Source organism: Erigeron canadensis, chromosome 1, assembly GCF_010389155.1.
Source record: "Erigeron canadensis isolate Cc75 chromosome 1, C_canadensis_v1, whole genome shotgun sequence".
Lineage (NCBI taxonomy): Eukaryota > Viridiplantae > Streptophyta > Magnoliopsida > Asterales > Asteraceae > Erigeron > Erigeron canadensis.
In genome coordinates, this window is record NC_057761.1 from 2,217,072 (window position 1) to 2,238,684 (window position 21,613).

A 21,613-nucleotide genomic window follows, 5' to 3' on the forward strand; every position below is an offset into this window, starting at 1 on the left:
AAATCTTTCACCCCATTTTCCCAATAAATACGCACAATTCAGATAAAAAACAGTTATGACTGAAATCCACATATAGCTAGTACTACTACTACTATGGTAATTTCCAATTTTTATTGGGATTATTTAATTTTTTACATAAAAATTTATGATGATCTTGAATGAGTTATGATTGCATGAGTGAAGTACCATGTGCCTTTGTATGTACTCTCAAAATCTAGTATTAATAATCTCATTCACTACACACTTTTGACACACATTCTTTTCTTTTTTTCTTTTTCTCATTTCTAAAGAGAGAAAAAAAACAATGGCATTGCCAATATTTTTTCTACTTGTTGCTTTTCTTGCTCCTATATCAACTCTCTCTTCACAAACACAAGATCCCAATCTTGTTGTAGAACATGTCCACAGGTACATTGGCTATCCCATTTCTTTTTCATATATAAATTCTTCTTTTATATATTTTTTTCATTCATTATAAAAGAACGTTGAATATTATGGATATAAATCACTCTTAAAACAAATGTGTTTATAATAAGTTAGTAACAATTAATTTCTAATCTCGTTAGAGAAATAAATGCGTGTATGTGTGATTGTGTATGAATATTTGTGCCTTTAAAAAAAGAAAATGTTGGCACAAATATATTTGAAACATCATTAGTGTAATATAGCATAGTTTTCGATCAATAATAATTAAGGGTATATTCTTATGTCATAATCGAGTGATTTCTTAAGTCACGTTTAGTGTCTTAATTTTTAATCATTATTATTTTGTGGGACCCTATTTACATTTCTCTCAAACAAAGAAAACTTTTTATAAAGCTTTTCGTTACATCACCTAAAAACTTTTTTGCCCGATAGATCGGAGTACTTTTAAAAATAGCTTTTCGATCTAAAGCTCTTTTAACAAGAATCATTTTCACTAGAGATGATATGTACAATCAAGCATTATTCGATCTCTTATTTTAAAAGGGTTGGATCCTTACCTTATATAAAGATGACCGGGGCTTTTTTTTTTTTTTATTAAGTGTTAAATATATTAAGTGGCCGAATGTATAAATAATGTACCTATATATTAAATAAAAAAATAGGTAATTAACGATTATTTTTATTTATTAAGTTATTAAATCTATTAAGTAAAAAAGGAACGGAAAGTCCTCCCTCTCTAAATATTATGTAGTAGCTAAAGTTAATTATTGTTGCAATAATCCAAATAAGTTAGTCTTTTAATTGGCAATGCAGGAAATTAAATGAATCTAGGAGGAACATGGGATTTTTGTCATGCGGGACCGGAAATCCGATCGATGATTGTTGGAGATGTGACAAAAGTTGGGAAAAGAATCGTCAGCGATTAGCAGATTGCGCAATCGGGTTTGGCAAACACGCAATTGGTGGACGCGATGGTAAAATATACGTCGTGACAGATTCCAAAAATGATGACCCCGTTAATCCTAAGCCAGGAACTTTACGATATGGTGTGATACAAAATGAACCACTATGGATCATTTTCGCACATGACATGACCATTAAACTAAAAGAAGAACTAATGATGAACTCATTCAAGACTATTGATGGCCGCGGTGCCGATGTTCATATCGCGGGTGGGCCATGTATAACAATCCAATATGTCACAAATATTATAATTCATGGTATAAATATACATGATTGTAAACAAGGAGGAAATACTGATGTTCGCGACTCGCCTGACCATTACGGGTATAGGACGATATCGGATGGCGATGGGATCTCGATTTTTGGGGGAAGTCATGTATGGGTTGACCATTGTTCGTTGGCTAATTGTCATGATGGGCTAATTGATGCAATACATGGTTCCACAGCCATTACTATATCTAACAATTATATGACACACCATGATAAGGTTATGTTGTTGGGACATAGTGATACCTTGACTCAAGACAAGAATATGCAAGTCACAATTGCATTTAATCATTTTGGTGAAGGCCTTGTACAAAGGATGCCAAGGTAAGATCTCACATTATTATTTTATCTTATCTTATAATAAATTTATAAAATTGTATTATATATAGCTATAATAATAATAATGATAATCAGTATTACATTATCATACACAATATACATGTTTTTCAAGAAGTAATTATTTTGGAGTTACTATTCTAGGTTATATAGTTGTTGAAGGTTTTCATTCTTTTCTATATTATATGCAAGAGAATATTTACCTTAAATTGTTTTTTCTCTTGCGGTTTTCAACATACCGTTGATTGGAAACTTTTTAAAATGTAGTAAAATTATTTCCAAGTATAGATAAGCAAGAAGAAAATGATTCCTTTTATTATTGAACTTGATATACTTTAGTGGATATAGTGTAACTAATTATTTAGTTGTATGCACATGTACAACTATTGTACAAACCATTGTGGTATGAAAAATATTAAATTAATAGTAGAAATAATTTTTGGTCTTTTTTTTTAAGTAATACTGAATTACTCTCTGATATATGTAGATGTAGGCATGGGTATTTCCATGTGGTGAACAATGACTATACTCATTGGGAAATGTATGCAATTGGAGGAAGTGCATCTCCAACCATCAATAGCCAAGGAAATAGATTTCTTGCTCCAAATGATCATGAAAACAAAGAAGTAAGTCTTCGAAAACATAAAATTTAAGAGTATTATAGTTATTTTACTTGGCTAATATTTTTTCCCGTTCTGTTTTTAGGTGACAAAACGTGAGGAGGCAGGGGAGGACGAGTGGAGGAGTTGGAATTGGCGTTCGGAAGGAGACCTAATGTTAAACGGTGCATATTTTACACCATCGGGTCAAGGGGCATCCAAGAGCTATGCAAGAGCATCGAGCCTGAGTGCAAGACCATCTTCGATTGTGGGCTCAATCACGGCTAATGCAGGTGTGCTCGGATGCAGGAGAGGTTCACGGTGCTAGTCATGAACCCCCACAAAGTCATTTTGTTCTTTTTAAGTTAACAAAAAAGCGATATCGTGTTTATAATTATATAATTAAGTTACTTTTATAAGCAAAGAATTTTGCAGCTTATAGTTAGCCTGTTTCTCTGTATCTATGTAACAAATTGCCACTTTAGGGAGTTCAATTTATGAACCCTTACTGAAGCAGATGAATCAAGAGCTAAATTTGCTATGTCTTGGTAGCTTTAATTGGTAAATTATGTTCCAGCTGTTATACTAAACAATCACTTAATGCAAGCATCACTTAGGCCTTTTTTTTTTTTTTTACTTAATAATTAGGAACGTAATTATTCAATCAAATATTAAGTTTATTACTGACTTTAATAAACAAAAATAACCGTTAATTATGAATATTTTACTTAATATTATTTGTTAGTTAAGCCACTTAATATGCTCAACACATAATGACTTAAAAAAAAAATAGACCCTTAATTAAATTGGTGGGATGCAAATGTATTGTGGGTTTGTATACGGTTACAGGCAAAGTGTGTTTTTGGGTTTCCGAGCGAATACGTTTGGAATTTTGGATAGGGTTCAAAGTTTTGGGTCTTTCGGTTGTTGGGTTTTGATTTGTGTTTGTAATTTTGTTTTGGTTAAAGTTTTTCACTTTTTAGATTAAGTATTATGTGATTTAGTATAAGTATTTTGATTGATATATTGATCTACGTACGCTTTTTCGTTGACATTTTCGGCCGGTTGTTGATTTAGGTTATGAAACCAACTTTTCCGGGCACATTTTCGGCCATACATTAACGTAGGGGCCAATAATACAATAGATGAAATTACGTAATTACAGGTCACGTGCCGTTCACGCAATCCGCTTAATGAACTAAATTTGGACCAACCATGAAGCCACTTAACTAGTATTGGTGGCGGCTTAAGGTTTTTGGATACCTTAAGCGAGGTCACTTTTAAATGCCTACTTCATTAACATATAAATAAAAAAAAAAGAAGGTAGTTTGACTTATGTTATTGAGATAATACTAATGAAAAGATACAGATATTGATGCAAAAACTAGTAAGAGTGTTACTGTAATTTAAATTATATAATGATACTTCATCCAAAATATCGAGACCCTTATATTTTAGGGGCCTAAAGCGATCGCCTAGTCATACGATACTGTTGAGCCACCTATGACTAGTATAGTAGCCTTCAGAGCGAGAGCCTTTGGGATCTCTTGTAAACAAACCCTTTCAGCTGGGGGATGTCTTAGTATGATAAGATCAATCTCTTTTTATATGCTCTTTTATGACACAGTTTGGTAAGGGGCTTTTGAGTGATTTTTGGAACTTAAAGCCCCAACTTTTTAAAAACAAGTCCGTTTTATAATAACAGATTTAGTAGCTTTGTTTCTAAAGATAGTATGAGGAAAAATCTACGGTCCAAAAAGCTTTTAAAAATCTGTAAAATCCTTTCAAATATATAAAAGATTATGTATGAAAAGTTGAAAAATATAACACTTCCCAGCCCAAACTCCACTATAACTAAAAAAAATGGATATATATTTGTCAAAACGAGAAAAAGTATCCGCGTGTTACGATGGTGAGATGTTCGGAGTGATAAGTCATAGGAGGTGATAAGTCATAGAGTGATAGCAAATGTTTTAGCCATACGGGCTTCGCCATCAGATTTAAAAATACATCGAAAGTATAACGAATGACATATCTAATGAAAGAGCATGAAATTTTAAGAACACCCATACAATTTTTATAATCTATCGATATACGGTTTTTGAGATAAAGGAATTTGAATAAATTAGAGGAATAAAATGATTTATGGATGAGAGAAAAAAAAATGAGTAGTTGAGATTTGATGAGAGAGAAAACAAAATGAGTGGTTGAGTTTTAAGAGTATTTTATATATATTAGGTAGAGATGTTTAAATTTGTAAATAAAGAAGAAAGGTGATTTCGATAGTTTAAATTACCTTTTGAGATTTTTTTAAAAAAGTACAAAATGCATTATAAAATAGTAAAATAAAAAGAATAAGGATTCTCACAAGTTACTTTCCTAACTTGAATCAATTTAGGAAAATTTTAATTTTTTATTAAAATTAAGGGTAAAGATTCATAAAATCCAATAAAAAAAAACCCTCATAAAACTATTCATAAAATTTATAAAAAAAAAAAACCACGTGACTTCACAGGATAAATTCTCCGATGAATCACAATCACATAAAAGTGATGACACTAAAATTTCCATGGATAGTTGTGTTCTATTATTTATTATCTTCATTATTTATGTTCTTACGATATAATTGTAAGAATATACACATATTAAATGGTAAAATTACATGATATGTTACTATAATCTATTTATGGATAGACTATTTTTTGTTTTTCTAAAAATCTTTTCTGTTATCAAACGGTGACCCCATGTGGGAGCTTAAACAATCACTAAACTACACAAAAACAACATAATAATTCCCAAATCCTCACATGAAAATTGGATAATATGGTACAAAAAAGGTACTCAATAATTGAAAATGAAAAACTCACCGACTCATGATTTGAACAACAGGAAACGCATTTTAGAAGTACAACTTAAGAAACACAAAGTTACAACCATTTAATGCACCAGAAAAATGCATTCATTTTCAGTCATAAAGACCCCTTCGTATCGGTAGACGTAAATTATGACCAAAACCAATCAACAAAAACAAGAAAAAATAAATTGATGTTGATATGAAATGAAGTACAATTTTAGGAGCCCAAGGGACATCCGTATATTGCATAAGGAATGCATTCAATTCTATCATAAAGAAGAGCCCATGAGTTTGGTAGACCTAAGTTTTAACTACCAACAAGATAACTGTTATAACATTGACAGAATGAACTAAAAGCAATTTTGCGTTATCTAAGATGGTGATGTAGATTTCAACTTACACTTAGACCATTCATAGCGTTTATATTCGTACCGGTGAATTAGGTCCAACACACCAAGACCCATGTTGTTATTAGGCCATTGCTTATAAACGTCCCCATGGTGCGTCCCAAGCACCAAGGACACAAGACATTAACGGCATGGAGCGTTTGTAGAGCATCTTCAAGGGAGAGTCCTCCCGAGGACTATTAAGAACAACGAAAGTGGGGTTGCTGCAGGGCCTTTTTTTTTATATGTGTGTAGTGTGTATATATATATATGTGTGTGTGTGTATATTTGTGTATATGTGAGATAAATTATAAAATAATTGATGGTGTGGAAAAAAAGTTCCAAGAAGCTTGTCTTATAGACAGGGGAAGTTCTGAGGGGAGTCAAAAGTGATGTGATACTGAAGTGGCAGTAAAGAAGTCCTGAGGACAGAGTCCTTATAAGGAAAGGCCTTATGAGTTAGTTATGACATAGAATATGCTAACGGGTGTGTTGGGCCCAGTGACGAAGCCACTTACGAATTTTAGAGAGCCATGGCCCGTCCAAAAAATTGTTAAACTCTTACGAGTCATGAGTCAACTCTTACGAATCGGGTCGATTTATACCAAAAATGAGTCGACTTGTTAAGTGACTCGTTTTTGTCCAGAATTTTACGAGTCGTCGTGTGAACTTAGACCGAGTCACGAGTTGTAAACTTATAAATATTGTAATTTGATATTTTGGTTATATATTATATATTATACTTAACTTGCTACATTATTTTGTGTGTTATCTATATAGTTTTGATCATTTTATTGCGAATTTAAAGATAAATTGTAAGTTTATGTTTCAAAACTATTAATTATGTAATATTTTGGTAAATTTAATAAGATAACGAACTTATATTTTGTTTCTAAGGACGTCACATATTATAATTATACTATATTATGTAGTATTAAAAATGTCCTGACTCTTACGAGTCGACTCACGTTTCAAGTCACAAGTAAAAAAATCATCTTTTCGAGTCGAGTCAAAAGTTACGAGTTGACAACGACGAATATAGCCGTTTAATACGTACTACTTAAGTTAGTTTTGATCCAATTGAAACATTTGTCTCATAGAAAAAAAATCAAAAGATGACTTATAAAAAGTAAGGTTTTATTTTTTTTTATCTTACAAGTAAGACTTATAAAAATTCAAAGTTTCTAACTGAAAAAACGACTATCAACTTTTAAAAAAAAAACAAATTTTTTATGTTATCTTACTCAGGGCCGACAAGTGAATTTCGATGTCCGTGTGCAATATCGAATTTAAAAAATGGGGACCAGTATAAAAAAAAAAGATATATATATATATTATGATAATTACTATAAGTGTAAAAAAAAATATTAATTGCTTATAAAATTCTTTAAGCACAAAATGTTCATATCATAAAGGTAGTTAGAATTATCATTGAATATCATTCTTGGTTTAACAATGTCTTTCTTCGAGTCGTTTTTGAAGCAAAATCATTGATTAAACTTTTATAATCATCAATACTATTTAATAAATCATTCTCAATTGCTATTATTGACAATCCATTCAACCTCTCTTATGACATTGTCGATCGCAAGTATGACTTTAATAACTTAAGTTTTGAAAAACTTTTTACCACAGTTGCCACAGTCACCAAAATAATCAACAAAACTTTATATTGCAATATATGCATTAGGAAAACAAACCACCCGTTTTATATAGAACAATAATTTTATAATATATATTTAAATTATATTAATATAAAAATAAGAATTTTTAAAAATGGAGGCCCGTCTTAAAAAATTGGGTCCGCTTTAAAGTTGGGGCCCTCTGCGCTGCCCTACATACACATGCCAAGATCCTCCATTCATCTTCCTCGCCAAAACTATATACTTACAACTATCATTTTAATCACAACAATCTTAAAACTTTAACATTTACATTTTACAAGTCAAACAAAAACACATTTACAATAACACGATGGGTTAAAAATTATCTGCTCATACGATAAAGAGATAGACATCACGATCTTCGAAAAGATCTTGCACAACACGTCTAAGAGTGACATAATCTTAATAGTCATTCCAGTTTGTAAGTTTTTTAACTTTTTTTTTTCTTTTTTTAAATTTTGTAGTGGTTTTTATTTTTCTATATTTATCATATGAGTTTTTCATTAATGTAATTGTACTTATTTTTAGTATTAAAGAAATGTATATTTTAAATGATGATATGATGACAATAAATAATAATGTCATTCAATGGGTTGGTGGCCTATTAAAAAGGTATTAGACCTTATAGAATTCCACTAGGGTTGAGATTTATCTCAGACATACATGACTTGAACTCCGCATACTGTCTAATTGGATATCTTGATGTCTCGAATGCAAAATATTATTTACTGACTCGCTGTTCAAAATTAGAGAATAAAAATAATGCCCGAAATGATCCGGGAAGGATGGTCAAAAGTTTAAATGCCTTTCTACCCCACATGCCCACAAGGCCACAAGACGAGACAAGTAACATGGCTTAAGAAAGAAGCCCATGAAAAATCAATGAGAAAAACTAATTAACCTGTATCCTGTTTCCACATCATTTTTATTTTATTTTATTTTTCCTAAAAGGCAGTGATATACGTACATTAATGAGAGACTACTAGCCAAGACGCAAAGTAGTCCAAAGAGTACATATACAAACAAGAAAGCGAAGAATCCACATTTGATACACCCATTTTGTCTGGACTTTAATAAGTGTGAAAGAATTAAAATGGATGAGAAAAACTTAGAGGACACTAGGAAAAAATCTCAAGACGAACATAAATACATAAAACTATTAGTTTTAGTAGTCTAGTTGTTGGTGACTTGGTTAGCTCGTTTTTGATTGCTCTCCAAGCAAGCCCGAACCAACATTATACTATACCCCAAAAGCAAGAAAGAAACAAAGTAAGTCTGATGTAGCCCATTTAACTTCCATATAACTATTAGTTTTATTCTATTTATAAAAGAAATAAAGTAAATCTGATTAACGGGGGATTAGTGTAACAAATGGTACCATATGGTACCATGCTTTTATCTTGTGCACCGTTCCCTCTCTGATAGCGAGTCCATTGTTCTATTCATATATTTCATGCCTCGAAATAAAAGTGTTGAGAAGGTGATCGCGTTTCTTTCAATCTTAGCTTTAGCTCGATACCTAAAGATAGCGTGTTTTATTGAGATAATCAAGTTGAAGGCATAAAGTGTATTTTCTATGTAGATGAGGGATCAAAGTAGTATGGGTTATAACTTCATTATACCCGTTAGTTGTACTGGATTTGAGGTAACGGGTCTTTTCTTCCCCCTTTATCAAGACATAGTAGCAGAACAAAAGAACACACCTTTTTTATTCACTCTTTTTTGTATTCAAGAAAAATAGATAGCAATGTAGATCGTTTATGTATTGTGTGTTCACAATCTGATTTACTATTCTCAGATTTGTGTTTTTTGTATTAAAACCTTTATAACTCAATCATTCAATTTTTTCATTATCAACTTTCATTATATGTATTCATCATATGATCTGCTCGTTAAAAGAATGCTACCATTGTTTTGTTTTCCTTTCAAAAAGACACATATTCATGTATTCTAAAGGAATTAACGGAGAAGCTTTTCTTATTTCAAGCCATTAATTAGTGGACAACTTTTTGACTTTTTTTTTTGGAGTTATGTCAAAAGTAACATATACTTGTATGATATATGTACGAAATTTAAGTGTTACATAGTCATATATATAAATGAAGAGAAATCTCATAACATATATAACTACGTAAAAACTGAGATATTCGTAAATGTTTTTGTCTTAAAATCTCTTAGTATCGATATGATAGAATTAAATTTGAACCTCAACATGAATGTTTAAAAGCGTTTGTTGAATTAATGAATTTGACGTTAAAAGAAATAACAAACTACAAAGGAAGTTTGTCGTTGCAAGTTTTTCTAGTCCCAATAAATGAGAACGAACGGGTAGATATAAATGTGTCACAACTCTCTTACCACATGCTCCCTGGTCACTCTTCAAATAACCGGTTACTTAATGAAATCCTCTTCTTTCTTTCCATGTGACTCTACTGCCATGTCAGGAAGGTTTCAAAGTTTTCTTTTTATCATTAATGAATTCAATATATACATAGTTACATACATATATCATGTAACATAAACAGTTGGACCCAGTGCCGATCCTGAGTTATCTAATGCTCAGGACGAGATAAGCAAATTATGCCCATACCAGATGGATCAATGATTTTGTCAAAGTTTATAATGACAAATATGTTACTCTATATTAAGTTGGTATATTATTATCTTACAAAATTTTAAACTTTAAAATAACACACTTATACATCATATTCTTAATTTATTATTGGTTTTTTATTTGACAAAAACTTATAAACGGAGTTTTACATAATTTTAAGGGTAAAAACAAATACATATATGTCTTAATAACTATGTAGTATGTTTTAGAATGTGAATATTTTCGTTAAATAAAATCTTGATATGAATTTATAAAGTACTGGAAATTTTATTTGTGTTCCATTGTTATATTAATTTGGATTGTGTTTAAAAATGTTGTTTTCATTTTATTTTATAATTAATGAATATTCAAATATAATTTATTTTAAGATAAATTTGATTGTTTTAAATTTTTAAATTTCAGGACACGTGGTGTATGGTTTATAAAAAAGCATAGATGACAAAATATTTAAGTTATTCTAAAAACATATTAAAACATATAAGGTTAAAATGGAAAAGCTTTTAAATGTGAAGGGTTAAGTTTAACAAACTAAATAATATAGGATTGTAAGTGAAAATTTAAAGAAAGAAGCATCATATTTGCCTTTGTCTTCCTCGAACTAACACCCTGACCTGCAACAATTTCCGCCATTAAAGCTCCGAGACCTTTTTTTTAGCAGCATCTTTTTATCATGTCTAAATGGATCTTATATGAAAAGTTTTGATGCTTGATTAACCTAGCATAATATAATTTCGATATAATTTTTTATACCCATAATTCTTTCGTTTTTTTGTTGCTCCGGGTTGTCGCTCTCTTCGCCGGATAGCAGGGCCGGCTCTAGTTGGAGTTATATAATCTCAAAGATAAGTTAAAGATGGTAAACTACACATAAATCATAGAGGCAAGAAAAGCTTAATTCTACATAGTGATCGAACAACCTAATATAAATTTATGCCAATGTCATTTCAATATAGTATGAAAATGATCAATGTCATTTCCTTATTCCTTTTCTTTCAACTACTCTGTTTTCTGTCGAACCTCTTTAGTTCTATTTTTTACTTCCTTCATACATCGAAGCATTTGTATTTTCAGACATATATAACCGATTTATCCTCAAATAAAAGTATGATAGTTTACTTCATACTTTCGTGATACACCGTCTTTGACAAAATTCATTATCATTGTTGCATTGAAGCCTATATATCAAGTTATACTTCTTTTGAGTTATTAGCCAAAATGGTGTTTTTATAAAAAATATTTACTAAAATGGTGTGTTTTGAAAAATATCTACCAAAAGGGTGTTTTTTTAAAAAAATATTTACAAAAATGGTCTTTTTATAAGTTTTTGTATAATTTGTTTAAAAACTCAACTTCTTAACCACCTTTCTTTCTGTCTCGCTATATTCTAATTGATACTTATAAATTCTAAATAGTATTTTATGGATTCTAGTTCTAACCAAAGGTATACTAGAAAAATATCGTGCAACAATAAGTGTATCATAGAAAAATATCGTGCAACAATATGTATTTTACTGGACTTGGAAAAGGGGCAAAGACGATTTTCAAAGGAATTATTTTTGTCTCATGTTGGTGCATTTGACGGGCAAGAAACAATAGAAGATTCAAGGAAGAGAAGACTTGTGCCGAAAAGGTTTTTCATGAGATCAAGACGACTAGTTTCTTATGGTTCAAACATAGATCAATAAATTGTACTATTAGTTGGGAAGATTGGAATAACTTCAATGTGTATACATAACTTATAATTATCCGCGCCGCTCCTGTTTTTTTGTGTGAGTTGGGCGCTTTTTTGAATAAAAGTTAACTATAAAAAAAAAATAAATCGCGAAGGCATGAAATAATGGAGCAAACGAAATCCTTTTACTGGTTACATAAACCAAAAGTAGTCAACTAAATTTAGCTTATAATAATCACTACAAATTATGTTGCATTTGTCTACACTTTTAGTTAGTGAGAACAAATAAAAAATTTTGTCACGCTTTTAGGTGTGTAAAGTTATAAAGAACTAGTGTGTAGAAATTTCTTTACACTAAAAAGTGTGTAGAACTAAAAGTTCACACTTTTTAGTGTAGACTTTCATAATTATTTTGTTGCATTCCATTTGTGCATGCTAACTTTTTAGTTAATGTGGACAAATGAGGTGTTACAATTTAACTATGAAAGTTCATACTATAAAGTGTGAATTTTTAATTCTACACACATTTTAGTGTGGTGACATTTTTACACACGTTTAGTTATATATATTTTTACACAAAATTTTTAATTTGTTCACACTAGCTAAATTAAAAGTGTGAACAAATGAAACATTATTTTAGTGAATGTTTAACCGAAAGTTCTATTGAAATAAAAACACCATTTTTAAGTATTTAGTATATAGGTTTTAGGTAAAATAAAACAACTATTAAAGTAAAACAAATAAAACAATAGGTTTTTCTTCAGTGATAATCACCTTGCATCATGAAAATCATTTTACATCAATTTCTTCGTGACTCTTCGTGCATCAATTTAACCATGATCTAAGAGTTAAGATCTTGTCTTATTTGTTTTACTTTAATACTTGTTTTACAATACCTAACCTCTTAGTATATGTTATGCGTGCTTCATTCTTTAGATGAAATGCATAGCCAGAGCTCTAATTCAATGTTATATTTGGAGCTTGGCATATCGCATATGGCACAAAGGCAGTCCTCTATACAAACAAATACATTGTTTCTAGCCCAAAGAGATAAATCTATCGACGGTTTTTAGTTGGTGTCTTTTTAACTTTTTCACATCCTAAGTTTTTGGTTGGCTATTATAACATGGTTAGCAGGCATAGTATACCATTTAGGGGGAGGGAGCCAAAAGCGAGTTGGTTGGCAAGATGGAACGGGCTGCAGCGAGGTCGGCGAGCTTCGGTTGTCATGGGAGGGAGATGGCAGCGAGTTGGGACCGGCGAGTTCATTGCTCGCGGAGAGCTTAAGGAGACAGGGAGCAAGGGTGAAATATTTCAAACGGTCACATGACCGTTGGGAGGACCAAAGTTGTAAACTGACACACTCCGGGGACTAAAAGTGTTAAGTCTGCCAACCTTTTTTTTTTTTTTTTTTGAATTTCTACATATATGGCCGAACCTATTATACCAAAAACACAACTAAACCCCATTTTTACTCTATATTTCTCAATTCAAACACAAGTATTAACATATTTTCATCATATGAATCCATTATCTTCATCATCTTCATCATCATCGTCGTCCGAGATATTTCTTTGGCTTTGGAATTTTCAATTCTTTTGTCGTTTCCGAATTTGTCCACGGGTAGTAGCCTACCTTTTTTGCAAAGTGTTATTGACGCGGTTGAAGACGACACGACAAGCTCAACCGAAACCCGCGCCTACATCGAGCGGTTTCGGGAACGAGCTCACGAAACGATTATGCGTGCCTACTTTGTTGAAAACTCGAAGTTTGCCCCGGTTTGGTTTCGTGAAAGATTTCGAATGAGTCAAAGGTTGTTTTTAAAGATAGTTAGTGATATTGAGCAACGTTTTGTTTACTTTCAAGAGCGTGTAGATCGGTCGGGGAGAAAGAGTTTTGCTGCCATACAAAAATGCACATCTGGGGTGGAACAACTCGGAACGGGTAACCCTCCAGATAACTTTGATGACTACTTGTGCATGGCAATGAGAATTTCTCGCGAAAGCCTTGATCATTTTTGCAGCGCGGTCATTGAGTTATATCGTGACGAGTACTTACGTAGGCCGACTAGTCATGATGTTGCCGGTTGTATGAAGCGCATGAACGGAGACACAAGATTCCGGGAAGGCTAGGAAGTCTTGATTGTACGCATTTTGTTTGGAGAAATTGTCCCACAGCGTTGAAGGGACAATACAAGAGAGGTGATCATCCATACCCCCACGGTTACGCTTGAAGCTGTTGCTTCACAAGACTTGTGGATTTAGCATGTTTTTTTTGGTCCTCCAGGGTCGCTCAACGATATCAATGTCTTGAATCAATCGACATTGTATATGAGGGAGCAAAATTCGACGGCTCCTGACGCATCTTTTACCGTAAACAACGGTCGTTACAAACGGGGATACTATCTTACCGATGGAATCTATCCTAGGTGGGCGACTCATGTCAAGGCAATGCCATATCCGACTGAAACAAATGACAAGAAGTTTAAGAAAGCTCAAGAATCAGCAAGAAAGGATGTAGAGCGAGCTTTTGGTGTTTTGAAAGGAAAATGGGGTATTTTGAGTCAGTCAATGCGAGCGATGACGGTCGACAAGATTACTAACATCATGCACGCGTGTATTTCATTGCACAACATGATTATAAAGTATGATGGAAGGGCAATATCACCGGTTCGTATTGTGGATACGGGAGTTCAAGTGGTTTATAACCACGATGCAGTGGATGAGATAGAAGATGAAGATGAAGATGTTCATCATCGTCTTCGATATGATCTTACAGCGCACGTTGGGAGACAAAATTTATTCCATCTCGACGACCCAACGGCTCAACTTACACCGATTGCCGATTTGTTTTTGTAGTTTTTTTTATTCGTAATAAAATGTATGTGTTTTATTTTAATTTATGTCTTGTATCTTTAAATTTTTAATCGCTAAATGAAATGTATGTGTTTTCTTTATATATTTGGTTGGTTATATTTAAAAGGGTTAATTATGTAAGTTTATAATGTTAAGGATAAATTATTAAAATGTGAAGAAATGATTGATAGTGATGGTTGCCACTAAAAAAAGGTTGAAAATAAGATTAAAGGGTTGAAATGATGTGTAGTAATTTAATTGGATAGTTAGAGAGAGATGAGAGGGATGAACGTCCCTCTACACCCTCCACCGTTAGAATCTATAAGATTCCATTAAATATAGGGAGAGAGAAAGAAAGGTGGTTAATAAGTTGATTTTTAGCCAAAGTATACGAAACTCATTATAACACCATTTTTGTAATTTTTTTATTTAAAAAAAAAACAATATTTTGGTAAATACTTTTCAAAACACACCATTTTGGTAAATACTTTTTATAAAAACACTGGCATTCAAAATATAATTTATCATAAAGTTTTTCTCCCATTTTATATAAAAATGAGATTAATTTCCGGGAATGTAAGAAACTTTGAACAAATGTCTATAGTAGAAAATAACTAAAGTTGTGTGTATTGGATGTAAGCAACTCGAAAAAATGTTTATTGTATGTAAGAATTTTGTTTCAACTAATTAAAATCTGACAAGTGACACATGTAGATGATTGCCACGTATGTTTTCTTACATACAATAAACATGTTTTCGAGTTGCTTACATACAATACACACAACTTTAGTTATTTCCTATTATAGATATTTGGTCAAAGATACATTTCAAGATACTAATCCCTGTAAAAATTATTAGCTCTGCCATCTAAACTTTTACATATTCATCACGTTTAAAGATCCAAACTATAACTGCTGAAGAAGTTTTTATAATTTGGTCACTTAGCCAATAAAGGGTAAGTCGATCAGGCCGTTAGATAAAGTTTATAGTTTGACAAAGCAAGTGTATTGAGTTCAGATTTCAGAATTATTGACAGGCAAAAATGTCCACCGCCACAAGCACATGCGTAAACACACACCATCCAGTGCCTTTTCCAGCAAAAAATGTGAGCAAAAACATAAAAAGGTACAAAACCAATTCTTTAAACACACCACAATCCCAATTATTAAGGGGACGTTTGGTTGTAGAAAACAACCTCTGTTTTCCATTTCTGTTTTCTAAGAAAACATGAAAAACAGAAAACGCGTTCTAATGATAGTTTTCTAAGAATGTTTTCTAAGAAAACAAAAATAATGTTTTCCATTTTTTCATAGATAACTTGAAAACATCTTTTTCTTGTTTTTCATTTTTTATTTCATTTTCCATTTCATTCCTCCCCTCCCCTCACATTTCTAACATGTTTTCTAATTTTCTAATTAGAACGCGTTTTCAAATTTTTTATTTGTTTTATAGGAAATAAAAACTCCTTTCATTTTCTAAAAAATTATAAATGAAAAACTAGAAAACATTTTTTACAACCAAACGTGCCCTAAGTTTCTTTAAGTGTTAAACCGCTACATCATTAGAGCTAGCATTAACCACCAGCATAGTCAAGATGTTTTTCAAACCCCATTCAACCATACACTTCTCAATTGCTCTTCCAATTAGCACCCCCAAATGATGGATTATACATTATCGATCGTTAGGGATGTCCAAAATCAGAAAATTAATGAGATTAAGTGAAGTTACTTAATTTTTAAATTCACGGCTTTTAGAGTGGTCGAAAAAAACCTTTTTTATAACCTTTAAAACAATTTTTAAAAATGTATTTGTGTACATTGTACTAACAATCAATGAGCCATGCACCAGGTTTCAAAGCGTATGGTGTTTACTTTTCAAACTTAAAAGAAGAGAATGGAACTTAGTTAAGTTGATCAACACATATCCAATCTCCATCTCTTGGGCACACATTATGGTTATTTCTAAGAATAGCATAACATCTGAAGCTAGTGTGACGATGTTGAGTCTGCTCAATCCGAAGCACTAAAAATGAGTAATGATATATCAACCTAAAAATCAACCTAATAATCAACCTTAAGCCTTTATTACATGACTAGTGTATTCCACGCATTCTCTCTTTCAACCTTTTCTTTTAATTATGTCAAGTGTCATCATTATGTTATTAGATTGATTTGGTTAGATTGATAAATCAATTTCCATTATTTATCCATGAGTAAGCTAACTATAAAATACTATAAATACATACATAAAGATACACAAAAATACCAAAAACTAAAAATATGAAGATGATTATAAGCCGTTGCAATATCACAAGCTTCTTTGGTTCTCTTAATGAAGCTTCTACACCCAATATCTGGATCTATTCACAAAAACATAAGCTTGAAACCCCGGCCAGGTCATGGTTTGGACCATAGATTTCAGTCTAATAAGATGTACATTAATCAAGTAAATGTGTTTCCTTTTTTCCTTTCAGTTCACTAATATTAATTGGTGATAGTTTCCGGATTGAGTTATACTTAGACAAAGACCAACATCACAAAGACCAGCTTGCATGAAGAAGCGAATACAAGAACAATTCGTTTTAGATGACTTTTTTGCGAGGAGATTCTTATCTCTCCACAAAGTTTTGAACCTTTTAATGACACTCACCTATCCAATAATCTGTCCTTCACGTGATGCCAGCCCTTGTCTAAGTATAACTCAATCCACACACAATCTCTAAATGTATCCTTCTTTAGTGAAATTGAAAGGAAAAAGTGAAACATGCTTTACAAGAAAAGATTAATGGAGATGTACATGATATTGGATTCAAAATCAATTGTCCAAACCAATGATCCAAGACGTAAAATAAAGCGGAAATAAAGCAAGCACTACACTGTCCAACGATTACTTCCTTAAGAATCTCCTCGCAAAACATGTCACAAAAATCGACTTGTCCTTGATAAAAGAGTGTATTTGCGTCTTCTTGTGAGGTGATGACCTCTATATGATTGTCTTTTCAAAACTGAGAATTGGAAAAAATTTGGGAAGATTACAAAGATGTTAGATCCAAGAGACAAGTCGCATATGTTGGTTTTGGCTATTCCTACAAGGGGAAGGAAGACCGGAAACAGATAAATAAGCTTAATTATGAGACCATGATTGATGTGTTCCAAAGTCCAAACATTAATGAACTTTGATAAAAAATGCAAAAGTGTGAGACAATGATGATAGTGGAAGCTACAAGAAATGACGGGATGGCAAGTAGAATAACCAACGTCATGAATGAAACATCCATTCTATCGAAAATTTTTTTGAAATAGTAATTTATGGAGGGTGTTTTGTCAAACAAATTTTTAAATTTTTTTTTTTATAGAACCAGGTAAACCGGCTTTTGAAAAGCCGAGTTCAAAAAATTAGGCTCGAAACCGGCTTTCCAAAAGCCGGGTTCAAAAAAGTACAATCGAAATCGGCTTTTCAAAAGCCGGGTTCAGATGGAGCTGACAAGTTGCAGGCAATCTTTGACCGAACAAGAGGACGTGATGGTGTGACTAAAGCACTCGAACCCGGTTTTTCAAAAGCCGGGTTCGGCCTAACCATAACACGTGTCAGAAGCTCACGAAACCCTAATACCACCTTGTAAACCTAATTCATTATTTATCTATATATAGTATATGTGATGTATCTTGAATGATTATCAGTATTTCAACAAATATTTTCAGATAACATTTCAAATACTTTCATAGTTATATTTTAGAAAAATGGCATCTTCATCATTATTCAACCCAATTGTAGTTCAGTTAATATGGGGTGACTGTGTATCATTCGTAAATGGGATCCTTCAAAATAGAGATCCATCGTAAATGGGATCCTTCAAATATTTTGCTTGTGTGCGTGAACATCTCAGAATATATGCATGTATATATATAAACGAAGACCTCAAAAAGCGTTGCATGCTTTTTTGTCCTTTTCTAAACCGGGTTTTTCAAAAGCCGGGTTCGAGTGTCAAGTCACATCAACGTCGACATCGTCCTGCAGCTTCACTGTTCCAGTCAAAGAGCTCAGAACCCGGCTTTTGAGAAGCCGGTTTCGAATGTACTTTTTTGAACCCGGCTTTTCAAAAGCCGGTTTACCCGGTTCCATAATTTTTTTTTTTTTTATAACTTGTTTGACAAAACACCCTCTATAAATTAATATTTCAAAAAAAAATTCCATTCTATCCGCCACCCAGTATTTTTTGCGACTTCTACTACGAATAAGAAAAAGATCTCCGTTGCATTTTTCACATATTGTCTCATGCTTTTGCATTTTTTTTTATCGAAGTCCTTTAATGTTTTGAATGCATCAATCACGGTCTGGTACTAAACTTATCCATATGTTTCCATTCTTGCTTTCCAGTGGTAGGAATACCCAAAGCCAATATACGCAACTGAATTGTCATCTGGATCCACATCTTAATCTTCCATATTTTTTTTCCATTCTCACTAGCTAGCTTGTTGAAAGGGCGATCATATAGAGGTCATCGCCTTGCATGAAGAAGCGAATACACTCTTTTCAAGAACAAGTTGATTTTGGTGACATGTTTTGTGAGGAGCTGAGATTCTTATCTCCCGACATTGACGTATATTCTATCCACATTCGATCTGTATGTCCTTCAAGTGATGTCGATAACTGTCTAAGTGTAACTCATTTTAGACACTATCTCCATAAGTATCCCCCGTTATCAAACTTGAAAGAAAAAATGAAACACCATACAAGAAAAGATTATTGATGTAGATGTACCTCAGTGCATGTTAATAAATCTAGATACTGGTGTAGAAGCTTCTTTACAACACTTTCATTATTGGAAACAATTCTTCGAACAGATCTTACGACAGGGGAGTCTACAAAATTTAAACTGCCATCATTGAATGAGCTTTCGATCAAAAAAATTGTGCACTTTTAAACACCTGTGACGGCAAATGAAAGGATCTTACGAATGATGTATCTGAAAGACGAGAGATAGTACCCGTGCGTTGCGGTAGCGAGATGATGGGGATGATAGGTCAAGTCATAAAGTATACGGGCTCTGCCCTCGGATTTAAAAATTCGTCGAAAGTATATATCAAATGAAATCTCTAATAAAAAAACATGAAATTTTAAGGAAACTAATGCAGTTTTTATAATTTATCGATATATGGTTTTTGAGATAAAAGATTTTGAATGAATTAGAGGAATAAAATGATTTATGGAGGGGAGAGAAAATATGAGTGGTTGAGATTTAAGGAGAAAAAGAAAAATAAATTATTAAAATTTAAGGGTATTATAGGTATATTAGTTAGAGATCTTTACATTAGTGAATAAAAAAGAAAGATAATTTAGATAATTTAATTACTTAATTGAGATTTGAAAAAAAGGGCAAAATGCTTTATTAGATACTACTAGATAGATAAAGACTTCGACCATGACGGAAATGTAAGTTTTTAATATAATCAACAACTAGCGTCACCCACTCACCTAAGAAAACACCAAAAAAGTTTATTAAGCATGGTAAACAAACAGAGAATGCTTGTAAGCAAGGTTGAGAAACTCGTAACTCGGGATTGGATCGGTGAGTGGGAGAGTCGTGAGTTTTTAAAAACTCGGATCGGAATCGGGGAGAACTCGGATCAGGTTTGTATATAGAAAATTTATATTTTTTAAAATTATATGGAATAAACTTCAAACTTAAAACATAATTGTTTAAAAACTTTAATATAATTCTTCAAAGTTCAAACTTCATGCATTAGAATCAAAAACTTAAACCAATTTAGGATTTTTTTTATTTAAAAAAAAAATAAAATTTGACCAAAGTTGACCCGAGTTTTGACCCGATTTGGCCGATTCTTGACCGATCTACCCAATTTTTTGACCGATCCGGGCGAGTTTGACTGAGTTTTACAAGCGACCAAGTCGTTGACCGAGTTTTGAACTGATTCCAGCCAACTCGACCCATTTAACCCCCGATTTCGATTCCGATCCCGAGTTTCCGGCCGAGTCTGCCGAGTTTTACAACACTGCTTGTAAGTCAAGAGTACACAACTCTATTTATATTCATGATTATAAATGAAGAGTGTTAATGTTGACATCATAGGTGAGTGGAGCATGTAAATTACACTAATAATTATGCGATTAGTATTTAAGGGAATATGTAATATTTATTTTATTAAAAATAAAGGAAAAGTTGACATGTTCCGGTTAAAATACGAACATTTAAAATTTTGTGTAAAAGCAAAAGGGGTTCGTTTGATGCCTAAAATTTAAAATAAAAACTTGAATACAAAAATTTTAGAGGTCGAAACTTTTAGTGTAAATAAAAACAAAATTTAGATATAAAATAAGAAGAGGACAAAATGACAGTAAATGATTTAACAGAAAGAAAAAACATAAAAAAAAATAAAAATAAGAAAGTAGTATGGTAACAATTTAAATTATTCATTTTCATAGTTTCCATTATTGTTATATTATGTTTGTAGCACATTTTCTCATTTTTTAAGAGTGTGTTACCGATAAATATATTTATTGTTAGACATATTTTGTTATTTTTATCAATAACTTTTTTTAATAAATTTAAATAACATAATTATATTAAATCAAATCACAAACATAATATCTCCCGGAAAAACTTGTTCTTTAATAATTATGAATCCCTTAGTAGCAATTGTGACGGAGCCGCAACAACATTAAAAAGGTCTTTAAACATGTCAATTGTGGCTAAATAAAAAAGGAAACATACCTCATGTCAATGAAGCATCTAAGCGAACATCACGAGTATGGTTCCCCAACATATAATTGGTTTGATGCCTATTCATTGTTTAGAATACATTTTATAAATAACCGTTGCAACAAAAGAAACTAAACAGACAATACTTTTACATTCATTAGCTAAATCATTGTGTATAAGACGATTAATACATATATATTTAAGTTACATGAAAATATCCATTAGTTGGGCACCATGAAAATAAAGGCCTTCTAAA

General features: G+C 32.1%; 2 protein-coding genes across 2 annotated transcripts; both read left to right on the forward strand.

Annotated features, from left to right (window-relative positions):
- The first annotated feature begins 256 nt into the window (after window positions 1-256).
- LOC122604901 (probable pectate lyase 5) lies at window positions 257-3,157 on the forward strand. Its single transcript, XM_043777762.1, has 4 exons — window positions 257-408; window positions 1,240-1,980; window positions 2,480-2,618; window positions 2,698-3,157. The coding sequence occupies exons 1-4, from the start codon at window positions 305-307 to the stop codon at window positions 2,917-2,919; spliced, it is 1,206 nt and encodes a 401-aa protein (XP_043633697.1). The 5' UTR covers window positions 257-304; the 3' UTR covers window positions 2,920-3,157.
- A 10,363-nt stretch (window positions 3,158-13,520) lies between these two features.
- LOC122585343 lies at window positions 13,521-14,639 on the forward strand. The gene is made up of 2 exons (XM_043757472.1): window positions 13,521-13,908; window positions 14,068-14,639. Exons 1-2 carry the CDS (start codon window positions 13,521-13,523, stop codon window positions 14,637-14,639), a joined length of 960 nt encoding a protein of 319 aa, XP_043613407.1.
- Window positions 14,640-21,613: the final 6,974 nt, after the last annotated feature.